The sequence below is a fragment of the Lucilia cuprina genome, chromosome 2 (genome assembly GCF_022045245.1).
Source record: "Lucilia cuprina isolate Lc7/37 chromosome 2, ASM2204524v1, whole genome shotgun sequence".
Lineage (NCBI taxonomy): Eukaryota > Metazoa > Arthropoda > Insecta > Diptera > Calliphoridae > Lucilia > Lucilia cuprina.
Window position 1 is genome coordinate 63,801,367 of NC_060950.1, and position 18,187 is coordinate 63,819,553.

Genomic DNA, 18,187 nt, shown 5'->3' on the forward strand with positions numbered 1-18,187 from the left:
TAGATAGATAGATAGATAGATAGATAGATAGATAGATAGATAGATAGATAGATAGATAGATAGATAGATAGATAGATAGATAGATAGATAGATAGATAGATATAGAATCCGCAAGTCTGCAGAGAATTTTATAATGGTTCTTTCTCATTTAGATGTATTCATAGTAAACACGCGGTATTTGTACTTCATATTCGTTATACTTAGTTAACCACGATGCTTAATAAGTTCGTCAATAACAATGGCTGTTAGATTGATTCTAATCCAAAGAAACTTTCACTTCTTAGTAGAGTTTCTGTCGTTAAACAAAAGAATCCTGACTTGTATCCTTAAAGATTCCTTTAGTTTGCTTTACATTCCAGTTAACACTAAATTCTCTCCTTTTTTAAGTAGTCAAAATTAACAGTCCATCTGACTGATACCCGTTGCTTGATTAGGATTAAATGCACTGAATAGAAATACCACAACAGAGATAGGATCAATAATCTGGTGATTTGTCTTTGCAGTGATAAGTGATAATATTGATGTCATTCCATATGTAATATCGCCAATAGAAGTGAAAATTTTGTTCCCTTGAAATTTTCATTTCTCTCAAAAGGAAAATTGCTATCGTGAACTTGTTGTGAACAATTCATTCACAATAGTTGATTTTGTGTGGAACAGCTGTTCAATGTTTATAAAGAAATTTTAAAACAGGGGATATTTTTCACTACAAAAAAGTGATATTTCACGTGAAATACGATTATTGGCCAATGGGCGTTAATATATTTGGCAACATTCACGATCGGTCGGTTCATATCTGAAGGCGAATTGTTCTTATATATTGGACAGTTATAAGTATATCATGGTCAGGACCAACTTTTGGTCAAAGCGTGCGGTAAGGGCTCTTAAATGGAAGATGCGGTAAGGGCTCTTAAATGAAAGACAAGATTTGAGCCAGATGTGTGTAAAATATCTTATATTTGCAGACAGACAAAATACAAATGGACCGATATGAACTTATTGGACTATAAGAAAACCACAAACTCCATCATATATTTCATATAACAACCGCTGGATGGGGTTGTGCTAACAGGGATTCTAGTCTGTGATTGCTCAAATTGGCGGCGGCTGGCCGCCGATAATATTTTACAAGCCGCACCGCCGGTGACTTCTTTCGTCACAAAAGATTAAGCAGTCCTAAGCGTAGCTGCTCATAAAGCATGTATTTCGGAATAGTATTTAGCCAATTTCTAAACCGATGACCAAAAACGCTTGCGCCGCCGATCATTTTGCATCGCCTTAAATCTCTGGGTGCTAATAATATCATGCAATATTCGCAGGATTTAGCAAATTTATCGTAAGACTGTATGGGTGTAAGGCCTACTTTACTTCATATGATCCCCAACTGAACACTTGGGTTTTTATCCACCCATTCTTTAGTAGGTCTTATTGACGGCCAAATAATTGTCAAGTTTAAATTTGGTAGTTGTCTGTCATTCCATGGATGATTTTTTTCTGATTCTGAGTGTGAACGAAGACTATTTCGGGGAAGTCTTCGTTTCTTCATTGATATCTCAACAGTTGTCATATTATGATATATTACGCGACTGTGGTTGAGGTTTATCTCTTGGATCTAACAGATATTTGTTTTGGCGAAATAAGAGAACCATTTCATTAACGTAATAGCGTGGTCAACACTAAGTTAGTGTGTTTTTTTGGTTAAGCAGAGGCAAAGTCAAGCCTGAAGTACCATTGTAGGGGCTTGAAGAAAACTCTCACTATTGAGTAAATAGAAAAAGGGTAAATGTGCTCATCGGTAAAAGTTGTATATACAAATATATATTTCCATTGGATTGAGTTCCACTGAAACTGGGGAACTTGCATTCCTTGGCAATAACCTCAGTTAAAATTATACTAAATTTCCTTATGATATCTTCCATAGTTTACGAGATAGGAAGGCAACTCTTCTAGCACCCACGATCAAATCCAAACAAATCCAAAATTTTGTTTTTTCTTTTAACAAAACACCAAAAAAAATTTTTTTTATCGATCATATATATTTTAAAAATAATTTGTAATCAAGAAAATTTTAACTTAAAAACTAAATAATAATAAATTAATTTTATATCAAAAAAATATAATTAATAATAAATAAAAAACACCAACAACAAATGTTCATATTCTCAAAGAACATATCACTAGACTTTAGACTCTTATATTTAAATGTAATTGATAACTTGCTCTTTCTCTCTCACTCTCTTTAGCAATTAGGATAGAAGGCAGGATTATTAATAGCATTAGGATGTACCGAGGGCCAGCCATTGCCATTCTCATAGAATTGCATAACATGTTTCATATAGAGGGCAGCACGTTGTCTTTGCAATTTAAGAGCATATTGTTCTTGAGATTGTTGCACAGTGGGTTGTAGAGCATAATATTCCATATAGTGATTAGGTGTTGTGGTTGTTGCTGGATTTTGAGAAGCTTGAGGAGTTGTTGTTGTAGAAGTAGTTTTCTGTTTTATTGTTTTGCTGCTGCTATCCAAATCATAGGGACGAAAGAGTCTGGGTTTAGAGCAGTTGTTGGATGAGTTAGTAGCAGGTTGTGGGAATTGTTGTGACAACTCCTCCTCTTCTTCTTGACTGTTGCGACGCATCAAACGCAAGCCCAATTTTTTGTGTGAGTAACCACAGTTAAATTTCTTGTGGGTATATTCTAAAGTTTCCATAGTTTGATTTTGTGAAGGAGCCATGTTTGAAGACAAAGTTGTTTTGCAAATAAGATGTTTACTGTTTGAGTTGTGATGAGTGAATGTTGTTAGTTCTGTTATTTGCTCAACCTTTTATAGCCGTTACGACGAGCCTTAGGTATGCAAAATTTCAAACTATGCATCCGTCTGTCCTCCCATCTGTCTGTCTGTCCTTCTATATCTTCTCCTTTAATCTAGGATCAATTTTCATATGTCGTTCATGTTTTTTAGAAAATCCTTACATTATCATTAACTTAAGGTTAAATTTGTTTTTGTATTTTCTCTTAACCGTTACACCTTTTTTTGTTGTCTTAACAATAGATTGAAATTTTCATTTCAAAATCCTTTTGTTTATGACTAGACTTAATCCGGCTACGCTTTAATATGAATCCCTCATTCTAGCAACATATTTGCTTTCCTAAATCATTACCTAACTGTTGTTTGCTGTCGGCTACCTAAACACCCAAGGCGCTTCAAATTTCTAACATTCTCCCTTATTAATTTGTCTGTTTCAACGGACTTACTTACCTGTGTATGTGTGAGTTTGTAAGATCTTTTGTTTTCAAACGCTCTCCCTCTCTAGTGTTTTGCCGGCTTCTAATCAATTTTGCACACTTTTAATCGTTAACTGTCGGCTCTTGCCTCGTCTTAAGATCAGTTTTCTTTTGCTTTAAATTCTCTTTAGTTTTCGTGAAATAAAAAGACCAATCTTATCCTTACCGCAATGTGTTTGTAAGTAATTAGCAAACATGCTGTAGCTGTAGTGATCTTCATATTAGTTTTGCTTTCTTGCTTCTGATCCTCGTCCATGAAACGTTTTATTACACGGCTCTAGTCCTTGATGTTTAATTGCCGTGTGTTTCAGGCAAAATTTTTTACGCTTAACACATTTTTGGGTTTTTTCCAAAAACACGAAGAAAATTAAGTGGTTTAGGAAAAGTGATCGAGGGAAAAATATGCCTAACTAGGGGGTAAATTTAATTGTTATGGAAATTTTCTTTTTATAACTTCAAGATAAATAAATCTTTAAAAGTTCTAGTGTCCAGAAGATTTTATAAAAAATGATCAATATCCTGAATGTGATCATAAAATTTACATTGCAAAAAAGATCTCTATATAAAAAATGGAATAGAATTTTATTGAAGATTAACTGATAGGAAATCGAAAATCAACATCATTATTAGAAGATAAATTTCAAGGAAATTCAACATCTACATCCTAAGATGATAGTTTTAAATAAAATTCTGTTTATAAACTCTACTCTTTATAACTATTCTAAGGCCTATAATAAAAAAACCGAACACAAGAAAACACAACTACAACTAGAATCAAAGGAAACCCAAAAATTAATTCCGAGTGTAAAAACCGATCAAAATTTAAATAGAAATCAAAGATGGGCTAAACGGAACGGAAGAACTGAACTAGAACTAGAAGTGAACTAGAACTGAACTAGAACTGAACTAGAACTGAACTAGAACTGAACTAGAACTGAACTAGAACTGAACTAGAACTGAACTAGAACTGAACTTGAACTGAACTAGAACTGAACTAGAACTGAACTAGAACTTAACTAGAACTTAACTAGAACTGAACTAGAACTGAACTAGAACTGAACTAGAACTGAACTAGAACAGAACTAGAGCTGAACTAGAACTGAACTAGAGCTGAACTAGAACTGTCTATCTATCTATCTATCTATCTATCCATTTATATTATCTTTAATGCATTTTAATTCCTTGAAATTCTTTAAAATTTTTAAAGCTAACTTTTTTTCATTGGAACAAAAAAATCGAAATTTTAAAATATTTCACTATATTTTCGCTTTAATTTCCTTCAACTAATTATATTTCCCAGGAAATTTAACAATTTCTCTCTTCCTGTTTTTGACTGTTTTTCCTAAACTAATTTTAATTGTGATCGTTTGACTTTACCTTAATCAAGGACATGAACATTTAACAAATAAAATTCGCGTTTTGTCATAAATAAACTTTCCTATTCGCAGAAATTTAAAGAAATTTCTCTCTATCTCTTTATAATGTCAACATTATTAAATTCATATTAAACATGTATGTGACAATCAAGAAAGGGCAACCATTAACCTATTGTTTAAAGATTTGGAAATAGAGAAACAAAAAATAATTCTCAAAATCCCGCACACAGTTAGATAGCATGGAATTGACAGACCATTGCCTATCAAACAGAGAGATTTGGCATTGACAACATGTTAATAAACGACCTTTCTATGTGTATCTATTTAAATCCTCTCCATGCACACGACCATAAAACGAGCATTGTTAGAGAACATGTTTTATGATCTATTGTCTGATCACGACAAACAATTGTAAATCCATATGACACAACTCCTCTGATCATAAAGAATCTATTGTTGTTTCATTCATTAATTTCGCACTTCTAGACAAAGGGATCAGTTTACAGGCAAAACAAATATAAAATGAAAAGGGATCTGCACTAAACGAACACTAGAAGAGGATTATAGAGATAAGGAGAGCAAGAAAAAAAAAAGAGCGACAAATGTTTTCTTTGGTAATTACCCAAGGATGTTTAAGTTCAGGTACTTTTTCTTTTACTTCGGTATCCTTTTACATCGTTATTGGCAAAAACAACAACTACTACCAACCTTCAGAAATGTCCTTTGTTAAGGATCATTTTAAAAACTTTATGCTGATTTAATCTTAACTAGAAATTTCATGGTGTTTTTCGGATTTCTTAGAAGATCGATCATAAAAATATGTTTAGAATATTTTTTAAGTACTTTCCTTAAAGGATCAGGTCACACTTTATTACACACAGACACTCTCAATCCATAAGAAAACAATAAATGCCTGCTGTTTATTCACGGTATATGGATTTTGACGAATTTGAAAAAAAAAAACACACACACACTTAGACGCCGCATGTAAAACTAAAAGATTTTAAAATCTTGATGATGTGCAACAACAACAACAATAACAGTAACTATAGACAAACTATTAAATACTAAAACATTTAAAGGTCATTGTCATTTCTCCCTTCAGTCAATCCCTAACACTATCTCTCCCTTTAGCCATTCCCAAGAGTAAACGATCCGACAGTTACAGACCTCACACTTATCATTTTGTTTGATCATCAAGTCTTTGGAAGAAAGTAACAGGATATGCCGCTTACAAAATGTGTTACATCTATTAGATACAATGCCATTGTCTGACAATTGTCATTAATCATCAAATATACATTTCATTTGCTGAAGTGGTATCATGTTACAAACTCTATTAAGGTTTTTGGAAATTAAATTACACAGACTGTAATGCATTAAAAATAAAAAAAATATATAGATTTCATCCTGCACCATGACCAATTGTTAAAGGTTTTGAAATTTTTGGAAAATATGTTATATTTGTGTAAAAGTATGAAAATTATTTTATGGCTACTTCCGGATTATAAATGAATCTAATGATATTTAATTATAATGTCCTTTGAGTAATAAAAGTTTTATAAAATCACCTGTTGTAGTCCAGTTCGGTTCTCTTCTAGTTCTCTTCTAGTTCTCTTCTATATCTGTTCTTGTTCTCTTCTATTTTAGTTCTGTTCTAGTTCAGTTCAGTTCTAGTTCAGTTCTAGTTCAGTTCTAGTTCAGTTCTAATTCAGTTCTAGTTCAGTTCTAGTTCAGTTCTAGTTCAGTTCTAGTTCAGTTCAACTGAACTAGAACTGAACTAGAACTGAACTAGAACTGAACTAGAACTGAACTAGAACTGAACTAGAACTGAACTAGAACTGAACTAGAACTGATCTAGAACTGAACTAGAACTGAACTAGAACTGAACTAGAACTGAACTAGAACTAGAACTGAACTAGAACTGAACTAGAACTAGAACTGAACTAGAACTGAACTAGAACTGAACTAGAACTGAACTAGAACTGAACTAGAACTGAACTAGAACTGAACTAGAACTGAACTAGAACTGAACTAGAACTGAACTAGAACTGAACTAGAACTGAACTAGAACTGAACTAGAACTGAACTAGAACTGAACTAGAACTGACCTAGAACTGAACTAGAACTGAACTAGAACTGAACTAGAACTGAACTAGAACTGAACTAGAACTGAACTTGAACTGAACTAGAACTGAACTAGAACTGAACTAGAACTTAACTAGAACTTAACTAGAACTGAACTAGAACTGAACTAGAACTGAACTAGAACTGAACTAGAACAGAACTAGAGCTGAACTAGAACTGAACTAGAGCTGAACTAGAACTGTCTATCTATCTATCTATCTATCTATCCATTTATATTATCTTTAATGCATTTTAATTCCTTGAAATTCTTTAAAATTTTTAAAGCTAACTTTTTTTCATTGAACAAAAAAATCGAAATTTTAAAATATTTCACTATATTTTCGCTTTAATTTCCTTCAACTAATTATATTTCCAGGAAATTTAACAATTTCTCTCTTCCTGTTTTTGACTGTTTTTCCTAAACTAATTTTAATTGTGATCGTTTGACTTTACCTTAATCAAGGACATGAACATTTAACAAATAAAATTCGCGTTTTGTCATAAATAAACTTTCCTATTCGCAGAAATTTAAAGAAATTTCTCTCTATCTCTTATAATGTCAACATTATTAAATTCATATTAAACATGTATGTGACAATCAAGAAAGGGCAACCATTAACCTATTGTTTAAAGATTTGGAAATAGAGAAACAAAAAATAATTCTCAAAATCCCGCACACAGTTAGATAGCATGGAATTGACAGACCATTGCCTATCAAACAGAGAGATTTGGCATTGACAACATGTTAATAAACGACCTTTCTATGTGTATCTATTTAAATCCTCTCCATGCACACGACCATAAAACGAGCATTGTTAGAGAACATGTTTTATGATCTATTGTCTGATCACGACAAACAATTGTAAATCCATATGACACAACTCCTTGATCATAAAGAATCTATTGTTGTTTCATTCATTAATTTCGCACTTCTAGACAAAGGGATCAGTTTACAGGCAAAACAAATATAAAATGAAAAGGGATCTGCACTAAACGAACACTAGAAGAGGATTATAGAGATAAGGAGAGCAAGAAAAAAAAAAGAGCGACAAATGTTTTCTTGGTAATTACCCAAGGATGTTTAAGTTCAGGTACTTTTTCTTTTACTTCGGTATCCTTTTACATCGTTATTGGCAAAACAACAAACTACTACCAACCTTCAGAAATGTCCTTTGTTAAGGATCATTTTAAAAACTTTATGCTGATTTAATCTTAACTAGAAATTTCATGGTGTTTTTCGGATTTCTTAGAAGATCGATCATAAAAATATGTTTAGAATATTTTTTAAGTACTTTCCTTAAAGGATCAGGTCACACTTTATTACACACAGACACTCTCAATCCATAAGAAAACAATAAATGCCTGCTGTTTATTCACGGTATATGGATTTTGACGAATTTGAAAAAAAAAAACACACACACACTTAGACGCCGCATGTAAAACTAAAAGATTTTAAAATCTTGATGATGTGCAACAACAACAACAATAACAGTAACTATAGACAAACTATTAAATACTAAACATTTAAAGGTCATTGTCATTTCTCCCTTCAGTCAATCCCTAACACTATCTCTCTTTAGCCATTCCCAAGAGTAAACGATCCGACAGTTACAGACCTCACACTTATCATTTTGTTTGATCATCAAGTCTTTGGAAGAAAGTAACAGGATATGCCGCTTACAAAATGTGTTACATCTATTAGATACAATGCCATTGTCTGACAATTGTCATTAATCATCAAATATACATTTCATTTGCTGAAGTGGTATCATGTTACAAACTCTATTAAGGTTTTTGGAAATTAAATTACACAGACTGTAATGCATTAAAAATAAAAAAAATATATAGATTTCATCCTGCACCATGACCAATTGTTAAAGGTTTTGAAATTTTTGGAAAATATGTTATATTTGTGTAAAAGTATGAAAATTATTTTATGGCTACTTCCGGATTATAAATGAATCTAATGATATTTAATTATAATGTCCTTTGAGTAATAAAAGTTTTATAAAATCACCTGTTGTAGTCCAGTTCGGTTCTCTTCTAGTTCTCTTCTAGTTCTCTTCTATATCTGTTCTTGTTCTCTTCTATTTTAGTTCTGTTCTAGTTCAGTTCAGTTCTAGTTCAGTTCTAGTTCAGTTCTAGTTCAGTTCTAATTCAGTTCTAGTTCAGTTCTAGTTCAGTTCTAGTTCAGTTCTAGTTCAGTTCTAGTTCAGTTCTAGTTCAGTTCTAGTTCAGTTCTAGTTCAGTTCTAGTTCAGTTCTAGTTCAGTTCTAGTTCAGTTCTAGTTCAGTTCTAGTTCAGTTCTAGTTCAGTTCTAGTTCAGTTCTAGTTCAGTTCTAGTTCAGTTCTAGTTCAGTTCTAGTTCAGTTCTAGTTCAGTTCTAGTTCAGTTCTAGTTCAGTTCTAGTTCAGTTCTAGTTCAGTTCTAGTTCAGTTCTAGTTCAGTTCTAGTTCAGTTCTAGTTCAGTTCTAGTTCAGTTCTAGTTCAGTTCTAGTTCAGTTCTAGTTCAGTTCTAGTTCAGTTCTAGTTCAGTTCTAGTTCAGTTCTAGTTTAGTTCTAGTTCAGTTCTAGTTCAGTTCTAGTTCAGTTCTAGTTCAGTTCTAGTTCAGTTCTAGTTCAGTTCTAGTTCAGTTCTAGTTCAGTTCTAGTTCAGTTAGTTTTCTTCTAGTTCTGTTCTGTTTGTTCTAGTTCTGTTCTAGTTCAGTTCTAGTTCAGTTCTAGTTCTGTTCTAGTTCTGTTCTAGTTCTGTTCTAGTTCTAGTTCTGTTCTAGTTCTGTTCTAGTTCTGTTCTAGTTCTGTTCTAGTTCTGTTCTAGTTCTGTTCTAGTTCTGTTCTAGTTCTGTTCTAGTTCTGTTCTAGTTCTGTTCTAGTTCTGTTCTAGTTCTGTTCTAGTTCTGTTCTAGTTCTGTTCTAGTTCTGTTCTAGTTCTGTTCTAGTTCTGTTCTAGTTCTGTTCTAGTTCTGTTCTAGTTCTGTTCTAGTTCTGTTCTAGTTCTGTTCTAGTTCTGTTCTAGTTCTGTTCTAGTTCTGTTCTAGTTCTGTTCTAGTTCTGTTCTAGTTCTGTTCTAGTTCTGTTCTAGTTCTGTTCTAGTTCTGTTCTAGTTCTGTTCTAGTTCTGTTCTAGTTCTGTTCTAGTTCTGTTCTAGTTCTGTTCTAGTTCTGTTCTAGTTCTGTTCTAGTTCTGTTCTAGTTCTGTTCTAGTTCTGTTCTAGTTCTTTCTAGTTCTGTTCTAGTTCTGTTCTAGTTCTGTTCTAGTTCTGTTCTAGTTCTGTTCTAGTTCTGTTCTAGTTCTGTTCTAGTTCTGTTCTAGTTCTGTTCTAGTTCTGTTCTAGTTCTGTTCTAGTTCTGTTCTGTTCTAGTTCTGTTCTAGTTCTGTTCTAGTTCTGTTCTAGTTCTGTTCTAGTTCTGTTCTAGTTCTGTTCTAGTTCTGTTCTAGTTCTGTTCTAGTTCTGTTCTAGTTCTGTTCTAGTTCTGTTCTAGTTCTGTTCTAGTTCTGTTCTAGTTCTGTTCTAGTTCTGTTCTAGTTCTGTTCTAGTTCTGTTCTAGTTCTGTTCTAGTTCTGTTCTAGTTCTGTTCTAGTTCTGTTCTAGTTCTAGTTCTGTTCTAGTTCTGTTCTAGTTCTGTTCTAGTTCTGTTCTAGTTCTGTTCTAGTTCTGTTCTAGTTCTTTTCAAGTTCTGTTCTAGTTCTGTTCTAGTTGTTCTAGTTCAGTTCTAGTTCAGTTCTAGTTCAGTTCTACTTCAGTTCTAGTTCAGTTCTAGTTCAGTTCTAGTTCAGTTCTAGTTCAGTTCTAGTTCAGTTCTAGTTCTAGTTCAGTTCTAGTTCAGTTCTAGTTCAGTTCTAGTTCAGTTCTAGTTCTGTTCTAGTTCTGTTCTAGTTCTGTTCTGGTTCTGTTCTAGTTCTGTTCTAGTTCTGTTCTAGTTCTGTTCTAGTTCTGTTCTAGTTCTGTTCTAGTTCTGTTCTAGTTCTGTTCTAGTTCTGTTCTAGTTCTGTTCTAGTTCTGTTCTAGTTCTGTTCTAGTTCTGTTCTAGTTCTGTTCTAGTTCTGTTCTTTTCTAGTTCTGTTCTAGTTCAGTTCTAGTTAAAATGCTATTCCACTTCTGACCTATCCTTTGTACCGTCGAAAATGAATCAAGGCAATAAGTGCATTTTTCATGTGAATCCATCTAAGTATAAGTAAACTCCTTGAAGAGAATTTTTATTTCAACGTCGAACATCAAAGGACAAGAGAAAAGAGCGTTATAAAGAGAGCCTTAAAATGAGAGAGAGACCAAGCAGTCAGGTATAAAAGCCGAATGAAAATTGACAAACACTATCAGTCTGCCTTCGGCCAGCAAAACAAACACAACACTTTTTAAAGCAAAAAATTAATTTTAAACTAAAAATCAGCAGAAAAATGGCTCCCTCACAAATGGAAAATCAACAAGAACAAACTTTGGGCCAAGGATACACCCACAAGAAGTTCAACTGCGGCTATTCACACAAAAAATTGGGTCTACGTCTCAGAAAACGTGAGCAGGAAAATAAAGAAAATCTCTCGCAAAATCAAAGTGATCAAGTCAAATCAAACAAACCTGCATCTAAAGGACTCTTCCGTCCTTATGCCTTAGATAACAACAATACCCCCAGAAAACGTAAACTCTCTACATCATCAGAATCGTCAGAGGAAAGTTATTACACACCTATCATCACATCAGCCCAAACATCATATTCATATCAGCAGCAATCATCACAACTTGGGATAACAGCTACTGCAACATCCTCTCCTCAGACTTGTCCATCTCCCGCCCTAAGTCCCAATTCCTATGCCATGCGCTTACAAAGACAACGTGCTGCCCTCTATATGCGTTATATGATGCAAATGCAACAACAAAATCCCACTGCTGTACAAACTGCAACCGGTTATCCCATGGGTTATCCCAATATTACAGCTCCCATTTTCAATGGTTTCTAAATTTGGGAATTTACTCAAAAATCGTTAATTTGTTGTTAAAGTTTGTTACGTGATAGATGTTCTTTAGAAGAATAGATTTAGTTTTTAAGTGTTATTTTTAAAATAGAGACAAAAGACTTATTTATTTATAGAAAATCCCCTAAAAAATATATGGAAAATAATTTAAAATACAAATATCTTAATGCCGTTTTTACTCTAAAAGCTAAATTATTAAAAATTCTTACTCAATTCTAGTTCTATTTCTTTTCTGTTCTTGTTCAGTTCTAGTTCAGTTCTAGTTCTAGTTCAGTTCTAGTTCAGTTCTAGTTCAGTTCTAGTTCAGTTCTAGTTCAGTTCTAGTTCAGTTCTAGTTCAGTTCTAGTTCAGTTCTAGTTCAGTTCTAGTTCAGTTCTAGTTCAGTTCTAGTTCAGTTCTAGTTCAGTTCTAGTTCAGTTCTAGTTCAGTTCTAGTTCAGTTCTAGTTCAGTTCTAGTTCAGTTCTAGTTAATTTCTAGTTCTGTTCTAGTTCTGTTCTAGTTCTGTTCTAGTTCCGTTCTAGTTCCGTTCTAGATGTGTTCTAAGGAGTGAGATCGAAAAATTCTTAACACACGTTTTTCATTACATTTTTCAACCAAAGTATTATTTGATTTTTTTTTTTTTTTTATCAAGTTACCTTTGAAAAACATGTCAGTTATTATGTGTAATGTCAATTATATTAATTTTTTTGTTAATCTGATTAAAATGAGTGACCAGAAAAAAGTGCGTACTGAAATTATTAAATATTTTCAACTAAACCCAACTTGGTCTTACAAAAAGTTGGCCAAGCATACAAAGGTCTGCCGTCAAACTGTTTCCAATGTTACCAAACAGAACTTGTCAGTTGATAGAAAACCTGGTTCAGGTAGAAGGAATGGTCCACATGATGTTTCTAAAGCCAAAAAAATAGAACGCATTTTCAAAAGAGCTCCCAACACATCCGGTAGGAAAGCAGCTCGGTTAGCTTAGTGCTCGGACTATTTGGTACGAAAAGTTAAAGCTAATGCAGGTTTAAAAACATACAAGGCTCAAAAAGTTCCTGACAGGAACGCTGCTAAAAATTTAGAGGCCAAAAACAGAGCACGGAAATTGAAGTCAAGTTTTATAAAAAAAATATTCTTGCTGCATAATGGATGACGAAACGTATGTTCTGGCAGATTTTTCCAGTTCAAAAGTTTTATGTTGCTGATGCTCGAGGGAATGTTGAAGAAAAGTTTAGGACCCAAAAGCAGACAAAATTTCCCAGAAAGTACTTTGTATGACAAGCAATATGCAGTTGCGGCAAAAGAAGCCAATCATTTGTTACAACGGGCTCTATAAATACCGAAATTTGCATGAAGGAATGTTTACAAAATAGGCTGCTTCCATTCATAAGACTTCATAATGTGTCCACTTATTTTTGGCCTGACTTGGCATCCTGTCACTATGGTAAATAAGCCCTTGAGTGGTACAAGAACAATAATGTGGTATTTGTACCAAGAGAGGCAAATCCTCCAAACTGCCCGAAGCTAAGGCCAGTGGAGAGATATTGGGCTCTTGTTAAAAGAGAATTGAAGAGTACAAAAAAGGTGTCCAAAATTGTGGTAGATTTTAAACGGAGATGGACTACATGTTCGAGCAAAGTGACAGAAAGCACTATAAAAACGTTAATGGAAGGGTTTCCGAAAAGGGTTCAAAATTTCATCACTAGTGATTAAAACTATAAAAATATTTTTTTTTTGTAAATTGTAATAATAATTTGAATCAAATAAAAAAAAATAAAGCTGTAAGTTTAGTGGTTTCTTTTTTATAAACATATATGTATGTTAAGAATTTTTCGATCTCTTAGTTCTGCTCTAGTTATGTTCTAGTTCTGTTCTAGTTCTGTTCTAGTTCTTTTCTAGTTCTTTTCTAGTTCTAATTTAGTTCGGTTCTAGTTCTTTTCTAGTTCTAATTTAGTTCTGTTCTAGTTTTGTTCTAGTTCTAATTTAGTTCTGTTCTAGTTCAATCGCTGAAAAGTTTGAAGTTCTCAAGATGTTTAAATATAAATTCTACGAAAGCCTTATCAGCTTTCCTCAATTCCCAGTAGTCAATTTCCCAGTAATACCAATTTTTAACTAAAATTTTATCATTGGAAGAATCTTCCTATACTAACTCTTTTTGTTGTTTCAAAATTAAATTGGTTTGATTTGATTAAATTAATTAATTGTTTCAGATTATGTTTGTTGACACAACTGCTGGTTAAATAAGAAGAATTTAGTCAGTTACAGCAAATGCATGAATTGCATATTGATTTTTCTCAACATATCATGACTCGATTTTAAATTGGATTTACTTTTCATTGTCCCTATTAAAAAAAATAGAAAATTCCTTTACCTTATCCTTAACACGTTTTACAGCAGCTGTCACCAAAACTCTCTTTAACTTGTGTTATTTAATATTCCGTTTCAATTGAAAATCCTTTTCAATTATTTCAATACAGTCCATGAATATTAATAACTATTGTCCAACATATGACACATTTCCTTAATAGAAAACCAAGGAAATTATTTCTTAAACGGAAGTATTTACTTAGATGATTATGCAAAAAATTTTGATTATTATTCTTTTGTCATTCCCTCAAGATAAACAATCTTGATGTTTACTTACGATAAAGGAAAATGTGTTTGGATAAAAAAACAATAAATAATTTAGGGATTGTTTTGAATAAAAAAGGTGGTTGCATTCGTTCTTATTTGTTATTTCTGTTTTATTATTTTCGAAGTGTCATCTTCCGAAGGAAGAAAGGAGTGGTATTTAATGAGAATTCAGTTAGAGAGGATTCTACTGGATTATAGATGTAGATAATTTATGTGAAATGTAATATTTTTCTAAAGTGATTCAATAACTTTTTAATAATCCCTGCAAATTAGACAACGAAACGATCAGCTGAAATCTAAGATAGCATTCAGCTACATCATTTTAATCTTATTTAAGAACACGACGTCCTGGAATTTTTTGTTTCTCTTTAATATTTCATTAAATCATGATTAAATCTAAATACCAAGTGATGCTTGCTTATATGTGGCAATGGATAAGACGAATATAAGTTATCAATGGTCTCAAAATTCTCGATAGTAAATTTCCAGATTTAGCTTGATTCCCCATTAAAGATATTTTAATTGAGCTCTTTAGAAGGTTTAGGTAGCACAGTTCTGTTTTAGTTCTCTTCTAGTTTTGTTCTAGTTATGTTCTAGTACTGCTCTAGTTCTTTTCTAGTTATGTTCTAATTCTATTTATGTTCTGTTTAAATTATTTTATAGTTTTGTTCTATTTCCGTTCTAGTTCTGTTCTAGTTCTGTTCTAGTTCTGTTCTAGTTCTGTTCTAGTTCTGTTCTAGTTCTGTTCTAGTTCTGTTCTAGTTCTGTTCTAGTTCTGTTATAGTTCTGTTCTAGTTCTGTTCTAGTTCTGTTCTAGTTCTGTTCTAGTTCTGTTCTAGTTCTGTTGTGGTTCTTTGCTAGTTCTTATCTAGTTATTTTTCAAGACAGTCTTCAAGAAAGTTTATCTTGAGGAAATTTGAAAAAAATTCAGTAAACGATTAAAAGGGAATGACAGAGAAAGAGAAAAGTAACATATTGTGGGAATAAGTAATAAGTTTTACTTCAATTCCAGTAAAGCTCTAGTTCAATTGTACTTAATTTCTACTTATTTTTTTGTGAACTGAACTGTATTGGAAGGAGCCTTTTAACTAAGCTTGAACTGTAATTCTAGACCTCCTTTTTTAAATTAAAACACCATTGGAATATTTCTTTTTTTAATAATTTTCATTATATATTTTTTTTTTTTTTTGGGGGGGGGGGGGTTTCTATAAATAAATAAGTCTTTTGTCTCTATTTTAAAAATAACACTTAAAAACTACAGCTATTCTTCTAAAGAACATTTATCACGTTACAAACTTAAACAACAAATTAACAATTTGGGTTCCGGATTGATTTCCATCCAAAATATTTAACAGCCATTGAAAATTGGAGCTGTAACATTGGGATAACCCATGGGATAACCAATTGAAGTTTGTAGAGCAGCAGGTTGCTGTTGTTGTTGCATTTGAGTCAAATAGCGCATGTAGAGAGCAGCACGTTGTCTTTGCAAACGCATGGTGTACGAATTGGGACTCAAGGCAGGTGAAGGACAAGTCTGAGGAGGGGTTGTGGTGTTAGCAGTTAGTCCAAATTGTGGTGATTGTTGATATGATAATGGTGAGGTTTGAGGAGTACTAATGGGTGTGGAGTAATTCTCTTCAGAAGATTGGGAAAGTTTACGTTTTCTGGGAGTGTTGTTTTCATCTAAGGCATAAGGACGAAAGAGTCCTTTAGAGGAGGGTTTGTTCACTTTCATTTGTTGGTTTTGTGGTTGCGAGAGATTTTCTTTATTTTCCTGCTCACGTTGCCGAAGGCGCAGACCCAATTTTTTGTGTGAATAACCGCAGTTGAACTTCTTGTGGGTGTATCCTTGGCCCAAAGTTTGTTCTTGTTGATTTTCCATTTGTGAAGGAGCCATTTTTCTAATAGTTTTTCGATTTAAAGTAATTCTTTGAGTTTTTTAAGAGATGTATTTGTTTTGCTGGCTGAAGGCAGACTGGTGCTGTTTCCCAATGTTCTCTCGGCTTTTATAGTTGTCTGCTTAATCTCTTGCTGTGTGGAAGGTTCTCTTTTTTATTCTCTTTTCTCTCGTATAGTATAGTGGTGCGTCTAGCAGGTAGTGGATTTTTCATTAGTTTGTGCGATCAATTTGACATTTATCAACTTGTCTTAAGTGTTTCGTTTCTATTCTTTTCTTAGAGAAAATAAACAATTTTCACCTTTAAAATCTGTTTATTGTCAGGGGATTTGAGTAAATCTTTTACAAACAGACAATTGTCTGGGGTCTTACAAAGGAGTAATGCCGAGAATTTGGGATTTAATTGTTTGTTTTATTACCTAACTGTTATTAAAGCGAAGCCAGAATAGAAGCGACAGGCGATTAAACATTTTAAAGATTCAGCTTTAGAAAGGAAATGATTCAAAAAATCACTTTCAAATAAGGTAGAACCATCGCACTGGCCGTTTCATATAACGATCGATTCCATCCTTTTTCTATGTTTTTTCTTGTCCAGGTAAAGCCAATTGGAGAAAATCTCTTTCCAAGTTTTCATAAATTATTCCTCTTTCGCTAAACGCCTTCATTCTGTTTCTGCATTCTGTCTATTCTAGACAACCTTTTTCAATGTCATTCTCTATAAACATTCCTTTTCTATTGTTTCACTCTCCAGGATATATATTGTTTTTAGGCATGAAAACTAATTAATTTTTCATTTAGTTTTTAAATTTTCAAAAAAAAAAAAAACACATTTCACTTTAACAACCATTTCAAAACAATTATATTTTTATTTTTAAAAATCTTCTATTGTTTCCACTTATCCTGCACCCTGCTGAGTTGCACAGTTTTTTGATTTTTATACTCTTCTATAATGTCATGACGAGACCATCCCCTCTTATCACTTTTTCTCACAATATGTTACATTTGTCTATAGTCTTCCCTCTATTATAACTTTTTAATCATTTACTATAATTTATTGTATTTTTTTAATCATTCGTATCAATTGAGGGGCGTTTCAATAGCAGGTGAAAGTAGTGAATAAAACATATTGTGTTCGTAAATTTTGTTATTGAAATTGACTTTTTTTTTGAAAATTGATGACATTGATCTTTCTTTGGGTCAAGTTGTTGCAGGGGATTACGCAAGAGATTAAAAAGCGTTCTTGGAATTTTGAAGAGTATTTGTTGTCTGCATTTTGAGAAGAATTTGTAACAACTTTTGTAAGCTGTAATTTATGATATTTTAAGTAAATAGAGTAATCGAGAAGTCTTTTGAACTAAAGCAGAACATAACTAGAACAGAAGTAAAACAGAACAAAACAAAATTAGAACTAGAAAAGCGTTAGAAAAAAACTAAGCAAGACTAAAAGAGAGAACTATAACAGAGCTAGAATAGAACTATAAAAGATTTAAAACAGAACTAAAACAGTACTAGAACAGGACTAGAACTGAACTAGAACAGAACTAGAACAGAGCTAGAATAGAACTAGAACAGAACTAGAACAGAACTAGAACAGAACTAGAACAGAACTAGAACAGAACTAGAACAGAACTAGAACAGAACTAGAACAGAACTAGAACAGAACTAGAACAGAACTAGAACAGAACTAGAACAGAACTAGAACAGGACTAGAACAGAACAAGAACAGAACTAGAACAGAACTAGAACAGAACTAGAATAGAACAAGAATACAACTAAAACAAAACTAGAACAGAACTAGAACAGAACAAGAATACAACTAGAACAAAACTAGAACAGAACTAGAACAGAACTAGAACAGAACTAGAACAGAACTAGAACAGAACTAGAACAGAACTAGAACAGAACTAGAACAGAACTAGA

The 18,187-nt window shown here is 32.8% G+C and overlaps 4 protein-coding genes across 4 annotated transcripts in view; 2 read left to right on the forward strand and 2 right to left on the reverse strand.

Moving 5' to 3' along the window:
- The window catches only part of LOC111682478, a 32,560-nt gene that overhangs the window by 7,399 nt on the left and 6,974 nt on the right, over window positions 1-18,187 (forward strand). The window lies entirely within an intron of this gene.
- On the reverse strand, window positions 2,240-2,731 carry LOC111679633. The gene has a single exon (XM_023441217.2). It carries the CDS (start codon window positions 2,729-2,731, stop codon window positions 2,240-2,242), a length of 492 nt encoding a protein of 163 aa, XP_023296985.2.
- On the forward strand, window positions 11,181-11,738 carry LOC111679634. The gene has a single exon (XM_023441218.1). It carries the CDS (start codon window positions 11,181-11,183, stop codon window positions 11,736-11,738), a length of 558 nt encoding a protein of 185 aa, XP_023296986.1.
- Window positions 15,665-16,308, reverse strand: LOC111679635. Its single transcript, XM_023441219.2, has one exon. It carries the CDS (start codon window positions 16,265-16,267, stop codon window positions 15,719-15,721), a length of 549 nt encoding a protein of 182 aa, XP_023296987.2. The 5' UTR covers window positions 16,268-16,308; the 3' UTR covers window positions 15,665-15,718.

Coding starts and splice junctions, on each gene's coding strand:
- LOC111679633 (XM_023441217.2), bottom strand. CDS start 2,731: ATGGCTCCTTCACAAAATCAAACTATGGAAACTTTAGAATATACCCAC.
- LOC111679634 (XM_023441218.1), top strand. CDS start 11,181: ATGGCTCCCTCACAAATGGAAAATCAACAAGAACAAACTTTGGGCCAA.
- LOC111679635 (XM_023441219.2), bottom strand. CDS start 16,267: ATGGCTCCTTCACAAATGGAAAATCAACAAGAACAAACTTTGGGCCAA.